This window comes from Somniosus microcephalus, chromosome 16 (assembly GCF_052327205.1).
Source record: "Somniosus microcephalus isolate GS21.2 chromosome 16, FLI_Smic_1.0, whole genome shotgun sequence".
Classification (NCBI taxonomy): domain Eukaryota; kingdom Metazoa; phylum Chordata; class Chondrichthyes; order Squaliformes; family Somniosidae; genus Somniosus; species Somniosus microcephalus.
Window position 1 is genome coordinate 2,167,754 of NC_141002.1, and position 20,431 is coordinate 2,188,184.

Genomic DNA, 20,431 nt, shown 5'->3' on the forward strand with positions numbered 1-20,431 from the left:
GCAGGGTTTTGGATGATTTCAAGTTTACAGAGGGTAGAACATGGGAGGCCGGCCAGGAGTGCATTGGAATAGTCGAGTCTAGAGGTAACAAAGGCATGGAGGAGGGTTTCAGCAGCAGATGAGGTGAGACAGGAGCGGAGTCGGGCGATGTTGTGGAGGTGGAAATAGGCAGTCTTAGTTATTGCGTGGATATATGGTCGGAAGCACATTTTGGGGTCAAACATGACACCAAGGTTGCGAACTGTCTGGTTCAGCCTCAGACAACTGCCAGGGAGAGGGATGGGAGTTGGTGGCTAGGGATTGGAGTTTGTGGCGGGGACCGAAGCCAATGCTTTCGGTCTTCCCAATATTTAGTTGAAGGAAATTTCTGCTCATCTAGTACTGGATGTTGGACAAGCAGTGTGATAAATTAAAGACAGTAGAGCGGGGGTTATCTTTGCATTCCAGAATGATCCTGGAATAGTGAGCAGTTTTGGCAGATAAGAGAATAAGAAGAAAAGACTTGCATTTATACAACACCTTTCACGTCCACCGGACGTCTCAAGGTGCTTTACAGCCCATGAAGTACTTTTGGAGTGTAGTCACTGTTGTAATGTAGGAAACGTGGCAGCCAATTTGTGCACAGCAAACTCCCACAAACGGCAATGTGATAATGAGCAGATAATCTGTTTTAGTGATGTTGATTGAAGGATAATTATTGGCCAGGACCCTGGGGATAACTCCCCTGCTCTTATTCAAAATAGTGCCATGGGATCTTTTACGTCCACCTGAGAGGGCAGACGGGGCCTCAGTTTAATGTCTCATCTGAAAGACGGCACCACCGACAGTGCAGCACTCCCTCAGTACTGCACTGGAGTGTCAGCCTAGCTTTTTGTGCTCAAGTCCCTGAAGTGGGACTTGAACCCACAACCTTCTGACTCAGTGGCAAGAGTGTTACCAACTGAGCCACTGGGAGAGCATGCTCCGATAATGCTTTATGTGGTCCAGCCAGACCTGGCGGTGAATGGCTAAACCAGTTGTCTGTCATATCCATTGAAGTCTTCGTCATTGGACTTAAGGGAACGGAGATGAGGGCCGAACCAGTGGGAATGACTTCACAAGTAATTATGCGAAGCACCTTGAGCTGTTTTGACACAGTATGGCACTATGGACATTCATGTATTATCTTTCCCAGCAAGAACATGACCTGGTGTTGGGCCCATTCCAGTACTCTATACAGGATGGAATTTGTAGAAGATTAATGGATACCTGAGAGTGAGTTACAGGCTGGAATCTAATCCAGGGGTTCGGGGGGTTTATATCTGGAATAACAAAAAACCAGGAGTGAGCTACGGGCTGGAATTTAATCGGGGGGTTTATATACAGTAACAGATACCCGGGAGTGAGCTACAGGCTGGAATTTAATCGGGGGGTTTATATACAGTAACAGATACCTGGGAGTGAGCTACAGGCTGGAATTTAATTGGGGGGTTTATATACAGTAACAGATACCCAGGAGTGAGCTACAGGCTGGAATTTAATCAGGGGGTTTTATATACAGTAACAGATACCCAGGAGTGAGCTACAGGCTGGAATTTAATCGGGGGGTTTATATACAGTAACAGATACCCGGGAGTGAGCTACAGGCTGGAATTTAATCGGGGGTTTTATATACAGTAACAGATACCCGGGAGTTAGCTACAGGCTGGAATTTAATCGGGAGTTTATATACAGTAACAGATACCCAGGAGTGAGCTACAGGCTGGAATTTAATCGGGGGGTTTATATACAGTAACAGATACCCGGGAGTGAGCTACAGGCTGGAATTTAATCGGGGGGTTTATATACAGTAACAGATACCCAGGAGTGAGCTACAGGCTGGAATTTAATCGGGGGGTTTATATACAGTAACAGATACCCGGGAGTTAGCTACGGGCTGGAATTTAATCGGGGGGTTTATATACAGTAACAGATACCCGGGAGTGAGCTACAGGCTGGAATTTAATCGGGGGGTTTATATACAGTAACAGATACCCGGGATGAGCTACAGGCTGGAATTTAATCAGGGGGTTTATATACAGTAACAGATACCCAGGAGTGAGCTACAGGCTGGAATTTAATCGGGGGGTTTATATACAGTAACAGATACCCGGGAGTGAGCTACAGGCTGGAATTTAATCAGGGGTTTATATACAGTAACAGATACCCAGGAGTGAGCTACAGGCTGGAATTTAATCGGGGGGTTTATATACAGTAACAGATACCTGGGAGTGAGCTACAGGCTGGAATTTAATCAGGGGTTTATATACAGTAACAGATACCCAGGAGTGAGCTACAGGCTGGAATTTAATCGGGGGGTTTATATACAGTAACAGATACCCGGCAGTGAGCTACGGGCTGGAATTTAATCGGGGGGTTTATATACAGTAACAGATACCCGGGAGTGAGCTACAGGCTGGAATTTAATCGGGGGTTTATATACAGTAACAGATACCCAGGAGTGAGCTACAGGCTGGAATTTAATCGGGGGTTTATATACAGTAACAGATACCCGGGAGTGAGCTACAGGCTGGAATTTAATCGGGGGGTTTATATACAGTAACAGATACCCAGGAGTGAGCTACAGGCTGGAATTTAATCGGGGGGTTTATATACAGTAACAGACACCTGGGAGTGAGCTACAGGCTGGAATTTAATCGGGGGGTTTATATACAGTAACAGATACCCGGGAGTGAGCTACGGGCTGGAATTTAATCGGGGGGTTTATATACAGTAACAGATACCTGGGAGTGAGCTACGGGCTGGAATTTAATCGGGGGGTTTATATACAGTAACAGATACCTGGGAGTGAGCTACAGGCTGGAATTTAATCGGGGGGTTTATATACAGTAACAGATACCTGGGAGTGAGCTACAGGCTGGAATTTAATCGGGGGGTTTATATACAGTAACAGATACCTGGGAGTGAGCTACAGGCTGGAATTTAATCGGGGGGTTTATATACAGTAACAGATACCCAGGAGTGAGCTACAGGCTGGAATTTAATCGGGGGGTTTATATACAGTAACAGATACCCGGGAGTGAGCTACAGGCTGGAATTTAATCGGGGGTTTATATACAGTAACAGATACCCAGGAGTGAGCTACAGGCTGGAATTTAATCGGGGGTTTATATACAGTAACAGATACCCGGGAGTGAGCTACAGGCTGGAATTTAATCGGGGGGTTTATATACAGTAACAGATACCCGGGAGTGAGTTACAGGCTGGAATTTAATCGGGGGGTTTATATACAGTAACAGATACCCAGGAGTGAGCTACAGGCTGGAATTTAATCGGGGGTTTATATACAGTAACAGATACCCGGGAGTGAGCTACAGGCTGGAATTTAATCGGGGGGTTTATATACAGTAACAGATACCTGGGAGTGAGCTACAGGCTGGAATTTAATCAGGGGGTTTATATACAGTAACAGATACCCGGGAGTGAGCTACAGGCTGGAATTTAATCGGGGGGTTTATATACAGTAACAGATACCCGGGAGTGAGCTACAGGCTGGAATTTAATCGGGGGGTTTATATACAGTAACAGATACCCGGGAGTGAGCTACAGGCTGGAATTTAATCGGGGGGTTTATATACAGTAACAGATACCTGGGAGTGAGCTACAGGTTGGAATTTAATCGGGGGGTTTATATACAGTAACAGATACCCAGGAGTGAGCTACAGGCTGGAATTTAATCGGGGGGTTTATATACAGTAACAGATACCCGGGAGTGAGCTACAGGCTGGAATTTAATCGGGGGGTTTATATACAGTAACAGATACCCGGGAGTGAGCTACAGGCTGGAATTTAATCGGGGGGTTTATATACAGTAACAGATACCCAGGAGTGAGCTACAGGCTGGAATTTAATCGGGGGGTTTATATACAGTAACAGATACCCGGGAGTGAGCTACAGGCTGGAATTTAATCGGGGGGTTTATATACAGTAACAGATACCTGGGAGTGAGCTACGGGCTGGAATTTAATCGGGGGGTTTATATACAGTAACAGATACCTGGGAGTGAGCTACGGGCTGGAATTTAATCGGGGGGTTTATATACAGTAACAGATACCCAGGAGTGAGCTACAGGCTGGAATTTAATCGGGGGGTTTATATACAGTAACAGATACCTGGGAGTGAGCTACAGGCTGGAATTTAATCGGGGGGTTTATATACAGTAACAGATACCTGGGAGTGAGCTACGGGCTGGAATTTAATCGGGGGGTTTATATACAGTAACAGATACCTGGGAGTGAGCTACGGGCTGGAATTTAATCGGGGGGTTTATATACAGTAACAGATACCTGGGAGTGAGCTACGGGCTGGAATTTAATCGGGGGGTTTATATACAGTAACAGATACCCGGGAGTGAGCTACAGGCTGGAATTTAATCGGGGGGTTTATATACAGTAACAGATACCCGGGAGTGAGCTACAGGCTGGAATTTAATCGGGGGGTTTATATACAGTAACAGATACCCAGGAGTGAGCTACGGGCTGGAATTTAATCGGGGGGTTTATATACAGTAACAGATACCCAGGAGTGAGCTACGGGCTGGAATTTAATCGGGGGGTTTATATACAGTAACAGATACCCAGGAGTGAGCTACAGGCTGGAATTTAATCGGGGGGTTTATATACAGTAACAGATACCCAGGAGTGAGCTACGGGCTGGAATTTAATCGGGGGGTTTATATACAGTAACAGACACCTGGGAGTGAGCTACAGGCTGGAATTTAATCAGGGGGTTTATATACAGTAACAGATACCCAGGAGTGAGCTACGGGCTGGAATTTAATCGGGGGGTTTATATACAGTAACAGATACCCAGGAGTGAGCTACAGGCTGGAATTTAATCGGGGGGTTTATATACAGTAACAGATACCCGGGAGTGAGCTACGGGCTGGAATTTAATCGGGGGGTTTATATACAGTAACAGATACCCAGGAGTGAGCTACGGGCTGGAATTTAATCGGGGGGTTTATATACAGTAACAGATACCCAGGAGTGAGCTACGGGCTGGAATTTAATCGGGGGGTTTATATACAGTAACAGGTACCCGGGAGTGAACTACAGGCTGGAATTTAATCGGGGGGTTTATATACAGTAACAGGTACCCGGGAGTGAGCTACAGGCTGGAATTTAATCGGGGGTTTATATACAGTAACAGATACCTGGGAGTGAGCTACGGGCTGGAATTTAATCGGGGGTTTATATACAGTAACAGATACCCGGGAGTGAGCTACAGGCTGGAATTTAATCGGGGGTTTATATACAGTAACAGATACCTGGGAGTGAGCTACAGGCTGGAATTTAATCGGGGGGTTTATATACAGTAACAGATACCTGGGAGTGAGCTACAGGCTGGAATTTAATCGGGGGTTTATATACAGTAACAGATACCTGGGAGTGAGCTACAGGCTGGAATTTAATCGGGGGGTTTATATACAGTAACAGATACCTGGGAGTGAGCTACGGGCTGGAATTTAATCGGGGGGTTTATATACAGTAACAGATACCCGGGAGTGAGCTACGGGCTGGAATTTAATCGGGGGGTTTATATACAGTAACAGATACCTGGGAGTGAGCTACAGGCTGGAATTTAATCGGGGGGTTTATATACAGTAACAGGTACCCGGGAGTGAACTACGGGCTGGAATTTAATCGGGGGGTTTATATACAGTAACAGATACCTGGGAGTGAGCTACGGGCTGGAATTTAATCGGGGGGTTTATATACAGTAACAGATACACGGGAGTGAGCTACGGGCTGGAATTTAATCGGGGGGTTTATATACAGTAACAGATACCCGGGAGTGAGCTACGGGCTGGAATTTAATCGGGGGTTTATATACAGTAACAGATACCCGGGAGTGAGCTACAGGCTGGAATTTAATCGGGGGGTTTATATACAGTAACAGATACCTGGGAGTGAGCTACGGGCTGGAATTTAATCGGGGGGTTTATATACAGTAACAGAAACCCGGGAGTGAGCTACGGGCTGGAATTTAATCGGGGGTTTATATACAGTAACAGGTACCCGGGAGTGAGCTGCAGGCTGGAATTTAATCGGGGGGTTTATATACAGTAACAGATACCCGGGAGTGAGCTACAGGCTGGAATTTAATCGGGGGGTTTATATACAGTAACAGATACCCGGGAGTGAGCTACAGGCTGGAATTTAATCGGGGGGTTTATATACAGTAACAGATACCCGGGAGTGAGCTACAGGCTGGAATTTAATCGGGTGGTTTATATACAGTAACAGATACCTGGGAGTGAGCTACAGGCTGGAATTTAATCGGGGGGTTTATATACAGTAACAGATACCCGGGAGTGAGCTGCAGGCTGGAATTTAATCGGGGGTTTATATACAGTAACAGATACCCAGGAGTGAGCTACAGACTGGAATTTAATCGGGGGGTTTATATACAGTAACAGATACCCAGGAGTGAGCTACAGGCTGGAATTTAATCGGGGGGTTTATATACAGTAACAGATACCCGGGAGTGAGCTACAGGCTGGAATTTAATCAGGGGGTTTATATACAGTAACAGATACCCGGGAGTGAGCTACGGGCTGGAATTTAATCGGGGGGTTTATATACAGTAACAGATACCCGGGAGTGAGCTACAGGCTGGAATTTAATCGGGGGGTTTATATACAGTAACAGATACCCGGCAGTGAGCTACAGGCTGGAATTTAATCGGGGGGTTTATATACAGTAACAGATACCCGGGAGTGAGCTACAGGCTGGAATTTAATCGGGGGTTTTATATACAGTAACAGATACCCGGGAGTGAGTTACGGGCTGCAATTGTTGAACTGAAGTCTGGAAGCTCAGAAAACAAAGGTACTTGATACTCACAACTGTGTTTGGATCACTGGATTCTTCAGTCACATCTTCTAAGTCACTCAGGCTCTCCAAATCTAACTCTCTCTCTTTCTCCATCACGAATTCTTTCATTTTTTTCCGTTTATTCTTTCCACTGCAGTAAACTCCAATATTTGTTCTGGGACTCAGCACCTAACAGGGATAGGCAGTGAAATTCTCAGATGTGCAGATGATGTACATTGCAGTTTGGTGTTTTTATTATTTTATTTTCTAACAAACATATTACATGTCTATAACACAATTGAAAAAAAAGCTCCTAGTTTCCAACTTGTTCAATCACAGTAAGGCCTTTCCATATTTCTGTATCCTCTTATAATTAATGATCATAATCTTCCTGATTAGCGAGCCCATTGCCTGTGCTTCAAATGGTTTCTTATTTCTTGTGACCAATAAAATGGTCGCCAGTGCTTTTCAAACCAGGCCTCAGTTTTGTTGCTTCTAGACTTACTTGAAAGTGCAGTTAAATAAAGCCATAAAGATCACGAGCATTTTGCGTTTGATTATTTGATACATAGAATACAAGAGCAAAAGGTAATGATAAATTTTTGCAAGCTTCTGGTTAGAGCGCTGTGTGCAGTTTTGGACACTCCATTATAGAAAAGTCATCAAAGCCACAGAGAGCGTACAGTGTCGATTCAGCAGGAGTATACCAGGGATGGGAAGCTATATTTAGAAGAGATACTGAGACTGTTTCTACCAGAGCAGTGAAAGCTAAGAGGAGGTTGCATAAAACTTTTTAGAATTATGACATTTTGATAAGGTGAATAGGGAAAGACTACTTCCTTCGGTTGGAGTGAGTGACGAGGGATCATCAATTTTCAATAGAAGAGTGAGGAGACGTTAAGAGAAATTTCTTTACACAGAAGGGTTCTGGACCTTGGAATGCTTTGCCACAGGAAAGGATTGAGGCAGAGACGATTGTATCTTTTAAGAGAAAACTGGATCAATATCTGAAGCAGCTGAAGGTGCAGGACTATGGTGATATGCAAGGAGTGGAGTTAGTTTAGGATCAGTCTAACTGAGACCTGGCACAGATACAATGGGCCGAATGGTGGTCTTCTGCGCTGTACATTTCTGCAGCTCTATTCTCTCAATACTGATTAGTCTCAGTCATGCTTCTCAGCTGTTGCAAAATAAGAAGAAATCCTTGGCTTATGGGGCTCACAATGCCAATCTCCCATCTCTCCATCGTTCCCCGAGTCTGGCTCTGCTTCATTGTTTGACTGCTGCTCTATAGCCCCATGCCCAGTAACATTCTGCACTGCATTGCATATCTCAACACTTTCCCAATATCTTCTGCTTGCCGAATTCAGACTACCAGCTCCAATTTCATAAACAGTGGTCATGATTTCCATCAGCCACACTTTATAAAAGCTCCTTTGAGCCGAATATGTTGTCCAAAAATTTAACTCAGTATGGGTTAAAAATCAGGTTCACTCACAGAAACATTTATTCTAGATTAAATGGCTCTAATTGTTACAGATTGAAGTTATTCTGAGGGAGGGGGCCAAACTATCCAGTCCAACAAGAAAGATCCTGTGAGGGTCACGCAAACATCGATTTGATTGGCAGTGTCTGAAACGTTCAATGGTTCGCTCTTTCTAAATCTGATTGATCCTGATCACCTGTTTGAATATATTCTTCAGGGTAGACACTAGTCTTTCAGATCTGGGCCTTGGGTTAAAATCCAATCTAATGGGATGAAAGTCTCCTTTTCTGGTTGCAAGGGACCTGAGCAAAATTAATTTGGCCAGTCTCAATTAGTTCCTTGTGGGTATGGGCAAACAGAACAAATCTGACCCTGATTTGACACTAACTGGCAACCTTACTTAGAGAGGGCCACATTGGGTTACTGGGAAAAAGGAGGGATATGACCTCATAGCACTGAAGAGCCAACATTGGCACAGCTGTTAGAATACCTTACACCTGGGACAAACTCATCATCCAACACTTTCCCACTGGATGTAGTTTCACAAGTTGCACTGTGAACACATCACTTCTTATTAGGCACAAATACTTACTCTTAAAAGGAAATGCCCTTTAGATCTAGAGGCATAGATTAGGACAAACAATGAATGCAGTGTACTGGGCAATCTAGTGAAGCGGGTAATCTATGCCTGCACAAACTAAAGCAACTTATTTCTTCAGTTTTTCTCTGCACTGTACCTGCACCAAGAATTGGAAGTGAACACACCAAGTTCGTAGTAATGTTGAACAGCACCTACAGAATTCCGGAAGCCGGGAAGCTGATGTGGATAGTGCTTCAGGCAGCAACTGGGAAGTGAGTGCCGAGGAGGGGATGGTATCAGTGACAAGGGAGCAGTTTCTAGCAGGGCTGAAAACAATGGTTTTGGTTTCCTGTTGTTAAGCTGAAGGTAGTTGTGGTTCATTCATAATTGATGTCTGACAACAGTTTATCAGCAGAGGTAGTTGTGGGCTCAAGAGAGGTGATGGAGAAGTACATTTGGGTGTCATCATGTAAAAGTTTATTCTATGCCTGATGTCGGCAAGGGGCAGCATGCAGATAAGGAAGAGAAGGGGCTAAGAATGGAACCTTGATGGGGTGAGGGAGGGGTGCAGGAAGAGAACTTCCAAATTGTCAGGTGGCAAAAGCAGGACACTATCAGATGATCTCCTAAAGAGACAAACAGGTCATGGAAGAGTGAAATAGCCACAATATGAATTCAGTTACACCTAAGCTAGAACACCTAAAACCACTATACAAAAGTAGAGGTAAGCTCCAAGCATAAAGTGGAGGTGTTTGTGTGGGGCGGATCTGGAACCAAAAGCTGAAGAGCTAGCTTATTAGGAGGCTTCTAAAAATAGAATAGCAAAGTGGCTTTGTAAGAGAACTGACGACAGCCATCAGCGGAGCAGCTGAAAGAGTATCAAACCCTCGCCCAAATATCGGTCTTCCCATAGATGTCCAAACTCACTTGAACATTAAAAAAAAGTACCTTGACAATAAATCAAAACTATTCAATCTCAAATCATGGACAACAGAAAATCTGTCCCAAATGCAGTCACAGTCGTAACAAAACTGGTGCAGCTATAAGTTCTTGTAAAGGTCCCCATGAAATGTCCCTTTTCAAGGCTGAAGACTTCTCATTCCTCTCGGTTTATTTCTATCGTATCAGAGATCAGCAGTTGTCCATCTCTGATATCCCAGCAACCAGAAGTCTGGCAATCGTCTAGTTGCGGCCTGACCGGGACACATTAGAGCTTCAGCATGGCCACTAGGGATTTGAATTCAGCTGTCTCATATCTAAAGCTGAGAAAAAAACTCAGTTTCTTCTTGTGCAATTGTTTCTTTTCCCTTCAACAATTCTTAACTCTCTCTAAAGTCCCAGTTTAGCCAAGATTTGAAAACTGCTTCTATATTAGCAAAGGCCTAGGTAGACCTTGCTCTTCTCGAGAAGAAAAGCTCATGTTCTGTTTAGCAATCTTTCTCTGATCCAATCTCTTCTGTCAGAACCCTTTTCATCTCTTATGAGTATCGCTGATTCTCTGAATTTTCCTCTCAGTCTTGAGCGCTCCAGATTGGTACACTATCTGACCTTCCTATTCCCTGCATCTACAGCGGGTAGAAATCATCACACCTCTTAATTTTTTCAGGAGCTTGTTGGAACAGCTCATATCCCATTGCTCCCATTATTCCTTCAGTTATCTACTGCAACTTAAAGCCCCATGGCAACTTTCTCACTCAAATTCTCCTTACTTAGCCCTTGCAGGGAAAAAACGTTCAACCTAATTTCCCACTGTTCCCTCGCTTCTGACTTCATGGCCACCCTGTCTGCTGTCACCTCACCACGCACATCAACTCTTCCAACCAAGACAAACACATGGACTCTCTCTCACCATCCACACCTCACTGCTTGCCTGTCTCATTCCTTGATCGATATCAAGTTCTGGATGAGCCAGACCTTTCTCTAGCCTCAGCAAAACCAAAGCTATTCTGTTCAGCTGACTGGAACTCCACATCCAAGCCAACAACTGTTGTTCATTCGGGTTGGGCCCAACAGCATGAAACCTCATTAAAACTGAACTTGAAATCACATGGCCTAGTCATAACTACAACTATCTATTTCCACCTTTAGTATTGTTCATCGTGGTCCCCATCTCATCCCACTACCACCCACATTCGCCATCTCTAAGCTCGACTTCTCCATAGCCTTCTAACCTACAAATGAACCAGAATTCCACTGTCTACATTCTGCATATAGGATTGCTGCTCACTTAACACCTCAGTCCTCACCAACCTACATTGGCTCACTGTCCCTGAGCAAGCTGATTTCAAAATACAGCCTTGTTTACAAATTTTTGGGTGGCTTTGGCCCATCCGACCTCCCCAGCATACTCTACCCTATGACTGATCTGGCACCCTCCGATCTTCTGATTGTAGCCTATGGAGTGCCATTCCACCTCTCTCTCATTCCCTTTCCAATTCTATGAAGCGCTTGGGAACGTTTGCTATGTTAAAGGCACAGTCTAAGCGCAAGCTGGTTACGAAACTCAGTCTTCCTTTCCTCTTACTATCTAGAGACTTTGACAACACCAATTCCTAGGTGTAACGGAGTAGGTGAAGATGGTTTTCTAAAGCCTTACCTGTAACAACGTGTAGGTAGAGTTCTTCTTCAGGAAGGTTCTGGCAGTACGTTCTCTCCAGGCTCGAGCAGCTGTTACTTGGGATTCCACTTGTGGAAGTGGATCAAGCCGTACTGGGATAGGACGTCCTCTTGCTAATAAAGTTTCCAGCTGATCCAGGTATGCACTGTAAGATCCCTTCTATACACATCAAAAACATCAAAGTAAGGCGACATTTCAAAATGCTGTTTCGCTACTTGCAGGACAAGATATCACCTACTATAAAGTAACAACCGATACAGAAGACACCTTTTTTGAGTAGGCCACCTTGAACATCCATTAAGGACTAGGGGAAAGTGAAATGGCAGTCTTGCTCCGCGCTTAAAAAAAAGACAATCCTGCTCATCTCTTGTTCCCTTTCTTATTTTTGACACACAAGCACACAACTACACAAAAAACACATATAGTATCTCAAAATACAAGGGGCTTGAAGGTGTCTCTTACAGCTGGAGAACAGAAGGAAAATATACCCTGCTAGTGGCCGAACACAAAACAGCAAATCTCAGTATCATGTGTCCTTCTCACCAACATTTGCATAGGTACTGACACTGCACAGTATCTCAGACTTAACTTTGGACTCTCTCATATCATCTTCCCTCTGTCCTCTGTATACAACAAGGACACCTCGCTCCTAATCTTTGCTAAGAATATGGAACCTGAATTCCTTCTGTCTCTCTTCGGTGAGAAGCTTATTACTTCTACCTCACTTAATTTTCCTTTGCCCCTCTCAGACCTTTCCTCTCTCCTCCCCTTCCTGTCACCCAGTCATGTCCCTTTTCTCTCCTCCCCTCTCAGGTACTTTGCCCCCACAAATCCATCACTACTCCTCTGCCATCCTCTCGAGCTCCAATCCCCAATTCCCTTGAATAAACCCACAGCTTCCCTCTGTGCCTGACTCGGCATTCTCCGAAAGGCCCACCAAGGCACTCGGCACTGCCGCTGTATAAACAGCAACCCCAACTGCCACATCCCCCACTCTCACCGATCTTCTTGCCCAGCATGGCTACTGAGGTTTAATCTCGCCAACCTCCATCCCATCCACCACTGCTACGTTGGACTCTGCCGGTGGATCAATAATCACTGCCCGCTCGCATGCAACCGCCCCCCTCCCACCACCAGGATGTCTTTTGAATTGTGAACAAAACCCTTGCCATCAACTACCTTAGTATGGGCAATTACCATGACATCATGACTTTAACGGAAATTTGGCTCAAGGGTGGTGATGCCTTGCCTGTTACTTAAGTCTCTCCTTTAAAATCCTACACCCCGCCCCAACCCTCCCAACCCCACCGAGCAAGTTTCTTTAAAATCCTACACCCCGCCCCAACCCTCCCAACCCCACCGAGCGAGTTTCTTTAAAATCCTACACCCCGCCCCAACCCTCCCAACCCCACCGAGCGAGTTTCTTTAAAATCCTACACCCCGCCCCAACCCTCCCAACCCCACCAAGCGAGTTTCTTTAAAATCCTACACCCCGCCCCAACCCTCCCAACCCCACCGAGCGAGTTTCTTTAAAATCCTACACCCCGCCCCAACCCTCCCAACCCCACCGAGCGAGTTTCTTTAAAATCCTACACCCCGCCCCAACCCTCCCAACCCCACCGAACAAGTTTCTTGCCAAAATAGCCTCCTTCAGGCTCTGAATTGAGCAACATCTCACCCTTGGGGATTTTAAACTTCATTGCAACTCACATTGCCCTCTCATTGCCTGGCACTTCTGTGGCACGCATATTACTTACCATTCATCAGCCCCAGCCTGAATGTTATCCAGGTCTTGCTGCATGCGGACATGGACTGCTTCATTATCTGAAGAGTTACGAAAGGAGCTGAACACTGTGCAATCATCAGCAAATATCCCCAGTTCTGACCTTATGTTGGAGGGAAGGTCATTGATGAAGCAGCTGAAGATGGTTGGGCCTAGGACACTGCCCTGAGGAACTCCTTCAGCGATGACCTGGGGCTGAAATGACTGATCTCCATCAATCACAACCATCTTTGTGCAAGGTATGACTCCAGCCAGTGCAGAGTTTTCCCCCCGATTCCCATTGACTTCAGCTTACTAGGGGCTCCTTGATGCCACACTCGGTCAAATGCTGCCTTCATGTCTAGGGCAGTCACTCTCGCCTCACCTCTGGAATTCAGCACTTTTGTCCATGTTCGGACCAAGGCTGTGTAATGAGGTCTGGAGTCAAGTGGTCTTGGCGGAACCCAAACTGAGTATTGGTGAGCAGGTTAGTGGTAAGTAAGTACCACTTGATAGCACTGTCAACGACACTTTCCATCACTTTGCTGATGTTTGAGAGTAGATGGATGAAGCGGTAGTTAGCGGGATTGGATTTGACCTGCTTTTTGTGGACAGAACATACCTGGGCAGTTTTCTAAATTGTTGGGTAGATGCCAGTGTTGTAGCTGTACTGGAACAGCTTCGCTAGCGGTGCGGCACGGCTAGTTCTGGAGCACAAGTCTTCAGCACAACAGCCGGGATGTTGTCGGGGTCCATAGTCTTTGCTGTATCCAGTGCGCTCAGCCGTTTCTTGATATCAGGTAGAGTGAATCGAATTGGCTGAAGACAGGCTTCTGTGATGGTGGGGACCTCAGGAGTAGGCCGATATGGATCATCCACTCGGCACTTCTGGTTGAAGATGGTTGTAAACGCTTCAGCCTTGTCTTTTGCACTCGTGTGCTGGGCTCCGCCATCATAAAAACGTAAGCAATAGGAGCTGGAATAGGCCATTTGGCCCTTCGAGCATGCACCACCATTCAACAAGATCATGGCTGATCTTCTACCTCAACTCCACCTTTCTGCACTATCCCCATATCCCTTAATTCCCAAAAATGTATTGACCTCTGTCTTGAATATACTCATGGTGTGGAGATGCCGGAGTTGGACTGGGGTGGACAAATGTAAGAAGTCACACAACACCAGGTTATAGTCCAACAGCTTTATTTGAAATCACAAGCTTTCGGAGCGCTGCTCCTTCGTCAGGTGAAGTGGAGAAATGCATAAAGACACAGCTTATATAGTCAGAGAATAATGTCAGATGTTTACAGGTAATCTTGCCAACTGCCATTTATCACACCTCGGCAGAGAGATAATCACAGCGATCAAAGATGTGAATGGTGTCCAAACAGGTCAGTCAGGAAAACATTACATCAAAGAACAATGAGGTGGGGTCACAAGGGGTCAAATATTGCAGATGCTGGGGTCTGTATGAAAAACAAAAAATGACAAAAAACATTTTTTTTTTGCTGGAAATCACAGCGGGTCCGGCCGCATCTGTGTAGAGAGAACAAGCCAATGTCGACTCGAGTCTGGATGACCCTGCGTCAGGTGGGGTTACATGTAGCGTGACATGAACCCAAGATCTCGGTTGAGGCCGTCCTCATGGGTGCGGAACTTGGCTATCAGTTTCTGCTCGACGATTTTGCGTTGTCGTGTGTCTCGAAGGCCGCCTTGGAGAATGCTTACCCGAAGATCGGAGGCTGAATGTCCTTGACTGCTGAAGTGTTCCCCGACTGGGAGGGAACACTCCTGCCTGGTGATTGTTGCGCGGTGTCCGTTCATCCGTTGTCGCAGTGTCTGCATGGTCTCGCCGATGTACCATGCTCCGGGGCATCCTTTCCTGCAATGTATGAGGTAGACAACATTGGCCGAGTCACATGAGTATGTACCTGGTGGGTGGTGTCCTCACGTGTGATGATGGTATCTGTGTTGATGATCTGGCATGTCTTGCAGAGGTTGCTGTGGCAGGGTTGTGTGGTGTCGTGGTCGCTGTTCTCCTGAAAGCTGGGTAATTTATTGCGAACGATGGTCTGTTTGAGGTTAGGCGGCTGTTTGAAAGCGAGTAATGGAGGCGTGGGGATGGCCTTAGCGAGGTGTTCGTCGTCATCGATGACATGTTGAAGGCTGCGAAGAACATGGCGTAGTTTTTCCGCTCCGGGGAAGTACTGGACGACGAAGGGTACTCTGTTGGTTGTGTCCCGTGTTTGCCTTCTGAGGAGGTCGGTGCGATTTTTCGCTGTGGCCCATCGGAACTGTCGATCGACGAGTCGAGCGTCATATCCCGTTCTTACAAGGGCGTCTTTCAGTGTCTGTAGGTGTCCATTGCATTCCTCCTCGTCTCAGCAGATCCTGTGTATTCGCAGGGCTTGTCCACGGGGGATGGCTTCTTTAACGTGGTTAGGGTGTGATGCGCTATCAATTACTCATAAAAGACTGAGAGTTAAGAGAGTAACTAAAGGCTTTTATTAACAAAAGAATGAAGGTCTGCCTCGAGTGGTCGACCGGTCCAGAAATACAAAGGGCTGGGGAGCAGTCACCTTTATACTAGGACTTGTGGGAGGAGTCAGCCGAGGCATGTCCAGGCATGTACACAGTGGAATACAAACAGTGGTTTACCACATTCACCCCTTGTTTAAAATTGAGTCCGGCGGGGTGAAGTGTATTAAAAGTTAGTGTATTGGAGTCTCTCCGGAGGTCTTGTCTGCCGCTGTGATCGGCGTGGCGACGGCAGGGGTAGTGGAGCTTCCGGCGTCGAGTCCTGCGTGGGCTGTGGCACAGGCGTGTCGTCCTCGTAGATGTCGAGCGGGTCACGGGGCCCAGGCCTGCCGTCTGCTGGGGCTGGATATCGGATCGTGGGGGGGGGGTGGTAGTGAGTAGTGGGTTACTGCGGCCCCCGAGGGTGCAAGGTCTCTTATGGAGACTGTGTCCTCCCGCCCGTCCGGGTATGCAATGTAAGCATACTGGGGGTTGGCGTGGAGGAGGTCGACCCTCTCGACCAGGGGGTCCGTTTTATGGGTCCTCACGTGCCTTCTCAGTAGGACCGGCCCTGGGGGCGTCAGCCATGGCGGTAGCGATGTCCCCGATGTGGACTTCCTTGGGAAGACAAACATTTTCTCATGAGGGGTGGCGTTAGTGGCAGTGCAGAGCAGTGACCGAATAGAGTGGAGCGCATCGGGGAGCACATCCTGCCAGCGGGAGGTTGGAAGGCCCCTAGACTTTAAGGCTAGCAGGGCGGCCTTCCAAACTGTCGCATTTTCTCTTTCCACCTGTCCGTTCCCCCGGGGGTTGTAACTGGTGGTCCTGCTTGTGGCAATACCCCTAGTTAGCAGGTACTGACGGAGTTCGTCGCTCATAAACGATGAGCCCCGGTCGCTATGGATATAGCTGGGGAAACTGAACAGGGTGAAGAGGTCGTTCAGACATTTAATGACCGTGGCACTGGTCATGTCCGGGCAGGGGATGGCGAACGGGAAACGGGAGTACTCATCAATAATATTGAGGAAGTACACATGCGGTCGGAGGAGGGGAGAGGCCCTTTAAAATCAACGCTCAGGCGCTCGAAGGGGCGAGTGGCTTTTATCAGGTGGGCCCTGTCTGGTCTATAAAAGTGCGGTTTGCACTCAGCGCAGACTTGGCAGTTCCTGGTCATGGTCCTGACCTCCTCAATAGAGTAAGGCAGGTTGCGGGCCTTGATGAAGTGGAAGAACCTGGTGACCCCCGGGTGGCAGAGGTCATTGTGGAGGGCCCGCAGTCTATCGATCTGCGCGCTGGCGCAGGTGCCACGCGATAGCGTATCCGGGGGTTCATTGAGCTTCCCGGGCCGGTACAAGATCTCGTAATTGTAGGTGGAAAGTTCGATTCTCCACCTCAAGATCTTGTCATTTTTGATATTGCCCCTCTGCTTGTTGTTAAACATGAAAGCAACTGAACGTTGGTCAGTGAGCAGGGTAAATCGTTTTCCGGCCAGGTAGTGCCTCCAATGACGCACAGCCTCCACAATCGCCTGGGCCTCCTTCTCAACAGCGGAGTGTCTGGTCTCCGGGCCTTGGAGGGTTCGTGAAAAGAAGGCCACGGGTCTCCCCGCCTGATTGAGGGTAGCGGCCAGGGCAAAGTCGGACGCGTCGCTTTCCACCTGGAAGGGGATGGATTCGTCCACTGCGTGCATGGTGGCTTTGGCAATGTCTTCCTTGATACGGTGGAAGGCTAAGCGGGCCTCTGCCGTCAAGGGAAAAGAGGTGGACTTGATCAGCGGATGGGCCTTGTCCGCATAGTAGGGGACCCACTGGGCATAATAGGAGAAAAACCCTAGGCACCTCTTCAGGGCCTTGAGGCAGTGGGAGTTCCATAAGGGGACGCATCCGGTCGGGGTCGGGGCCGATGACTCTGTGTTCCACAACACAGCCAAGGATGGCGAGGCGGTTTGTGCGGAATATGCACTTCTCCTTGTTATATGTCAGGTTCAGGAGTTGGGCGGTGCGGAGGAATTTTTCGAGGTTTGCGTCATGGTCCTGCAAGTCACGGCCGCAGATGGTCACATTGTCCAGATATGGGAAAATGGCCTGCAACGCATTTTGATCTACCATCCGGTCCATCTCCCTTTGGAAGACGGAGACCCCGTTGGTGACGCCAAAGGGAACCCTAAGGAAGTGGTAGAGGCGGCCGTTTGCCTCAAAGGCAGTATACTGGCGGTCCTCAGGGCGGATAGGGAGCTGGTGGTACGCTGATTTCAGGTCAATGGTCGAGAAGACGCGGTACTGCGCGATCTGGTTGACCATATCAGCTATGCGGGGGAGTGGGTAGGCGTCCAGCAGGGTGTAGCGATTTATTGTCTGGCTGTAGTCGATGACCAGGCGCTGCTTCTCGCCGGTCTTAACGACCACAACCTGGGCACGCCAGGGGCTGGTGCTGCCCTCAATAATCCCTTCCTTCAGGAGCCGCTCCACTTCGGTTTTAATGAAAACCCTGTCCCCGGCACTGTATCGCCTGCTCTTTGTGGCGATGGGCTTACAGTCGGGGGTGAGGTTAGCAAACAGTGGGGGGGGGGTGACTCTGAGTGTGGAGAGGTTGCACCTGGTGCGCGGCGGGCAATTTGGGAGCTGCTGGCTGTGGACTGTGAGTGGGGGTAGGGGTCCACCGTACGCCATCGTAACACTTTTAAGGTGGCACTGAAAATCTAACCCCAGCAGGGCGGCAGCGCAGAGGTCGGGCAGGACCAGAAGTTTAAAATGATCGTACACGGTCCCGTCTACTACGAGTGTCACTACGCAGTAGCCGCCGATGTCCGCCGACTGGGACTCAGAGGCCATAGAAATCCGCTGGTGCGCAGGCAGGACTGGGAGAGAACAACGCCGCACCGTGTCGGGGTGGATGAAGCTCTCCGTGCTCCCAGAGTCAAAAAGGCAGATTGTATCGTGGCCATTTACCTTAATGTCCATTGTGGAACTGGCCAGCTGGTGCGGTCTCGCTTGGTCCAGTGTAACGGATGCCAGCGTAGGGGTCGGTGTGTCGCTGCGGGTATCAGATGAGGCGGTGTTGGGGGCCTGCTGCGTTCCGGCTGTCGTCCAAGATGGCGGCGTCCATGATCCCCATGTGGCTGGAGGCGTCCAAAATGGCTGCTGTACCGGTGGTTCGCACATGGCCGGGGAGGCCCAAGATGGCGGCCCGCATGGCCCACACGCAGCGCTGCTGGGGTTCGGGGTGGCTTTGGCCCTGCAGACGTTAGCGTAGTGTCCCTTCTTCCCGCAGCCCGAGCAGATCGCGTTTTTCGCCGGGCAGCGCGCTCTGGGGTGTTTTGCCTGGCCACAGAAGTAGCATTTCTGGCCTTGGGACACTGCTGCGGTAGTTGGGCCGTTGCTGGGGTGTGGCTGGGGTGGCACGGCGCTATGAGGCGGTCCTACCGTGTCCCAGGCTGTCATTCCCCGCGGCGTCCACGGTGCAGAGGAGTAGGCATCCATGCCCCGGTAGGCTGCATCCAATGATAGTGCGAGTTCAGAGGCCTTGTTGAGGTCGAGGTCACTCTGCTCCAACAGTCGCTGTCGGGTGTAATTGGATCTGTGGCCCGCTACAAAAGCATCCCGGATAAGTTCCTCTGTGTACACGGCGGCCTTTACATCCTTACAACCACAGGCCCGGCCAAGCACAGACAGTGCCTGAAGGTATTCCACGGTCGATTCCCCAGGTTGTTGTTTACGACTCCCCAGAAGGTGCCTGGCGTACACTTCGTTCACTGGGCGCGTGTACTGGTCCTTGAGGAGCTTGATAGCGTCCGCGTACGAGGTCGCGTCTTGGATGACCGAGTACACTCGGTGGTTCACTTTGGAGGTCAGGACATCCAGTTTGTCCTCGTCCGATTTGATTGCTGCGGAGGCGGTCAGGAATTTTTCGAAACACTTAAGCCAGTGAGTAAACTTGGTGGATGAGTCCGCCTCCCGATGATCTAAGTCCAGGCATGCTGGTGTGAGGATCTTCTCCATTATAAAAATTTTGTGAATAAAATTGATGCGCTATCAATTACTCATAAAAGACTGAGAGTTAAGAGAGTAACTAAAGGCTTTTATTAACAAAAGAATGAAGGTCTGCCTCGAGTGGTCGACCGGTCCAGAAATACAAAGGGCTGGGGAGCAGTCACCTTTATACTAGGACTTGTGGGAGGAGTCAGCCGAGGCATGTCCAGGCATGTACACAGTGGAATACAAACAGTGGTTTACCACAGGGTGGAAGCTGGAGAAGTGAAGCATCGTGAGGTTGTCCGTGGGCTTGCGGTAGTGTGAAGTGCTGAGGTGTCCGTCTTTGATGGAGAGTCGTGTGTCCAAGAATGAAACCGATTCTGAGGAGTAGTCCATGGTGAGTTTGATGGTGGGATGGAACTCGTTGATGTTATCGTGTAGTCTTTTCAGTGATTCTTCGCCGTGGGTCCATAGGAAGAAAATGTCGTCGATGTATCTGGTGTATAGCGTTGGTTGGAGATCCTGTGCAGCGAAGAAGTCTTGCTCGAACTTGTGCATGAAGATGTTTGCGTATTGGGGTGCGAATTTGGTCCCCATGGCTGTTCCGTGTGTTTGGGTAAAGAACTGGTTGTCGAAGGTGAAGA

The 20,431-nt window shown here is 48.2% G+C and overlaps 1 protein-coding gene across 6 annotated transcripts in view; it reads right to left on the bottom strand.

Moving 5' to 3' along the window:
- kdm5a (lysine demethylase 5A) overlaps nt 1-20,431 on the bottom strand; it is a 343,245-nt gene that overhangs the window by 90,588 nt on the left and 232,226 nt on the right. For all 6 annotated transcript variants that reach the window (XM_086008547.1, XM_086008546.1, XM_086008544.1 and 3 more), the window contains exons 21-22: nt 11,520-11,699; nt 6,888-7,046 (exon numbers count right to left, since the gene is read on the bottom strand). In XM_086008547.1, the coding sequence (XP_085864673.1) occupies nt 6,888-7,046; nt 11,520-11,699 (339 nt within the window). The remainder of the gene's footprint in view (nt 1-6,887; nt 7,047-11,519; nt 11,700-20,431) is intronic.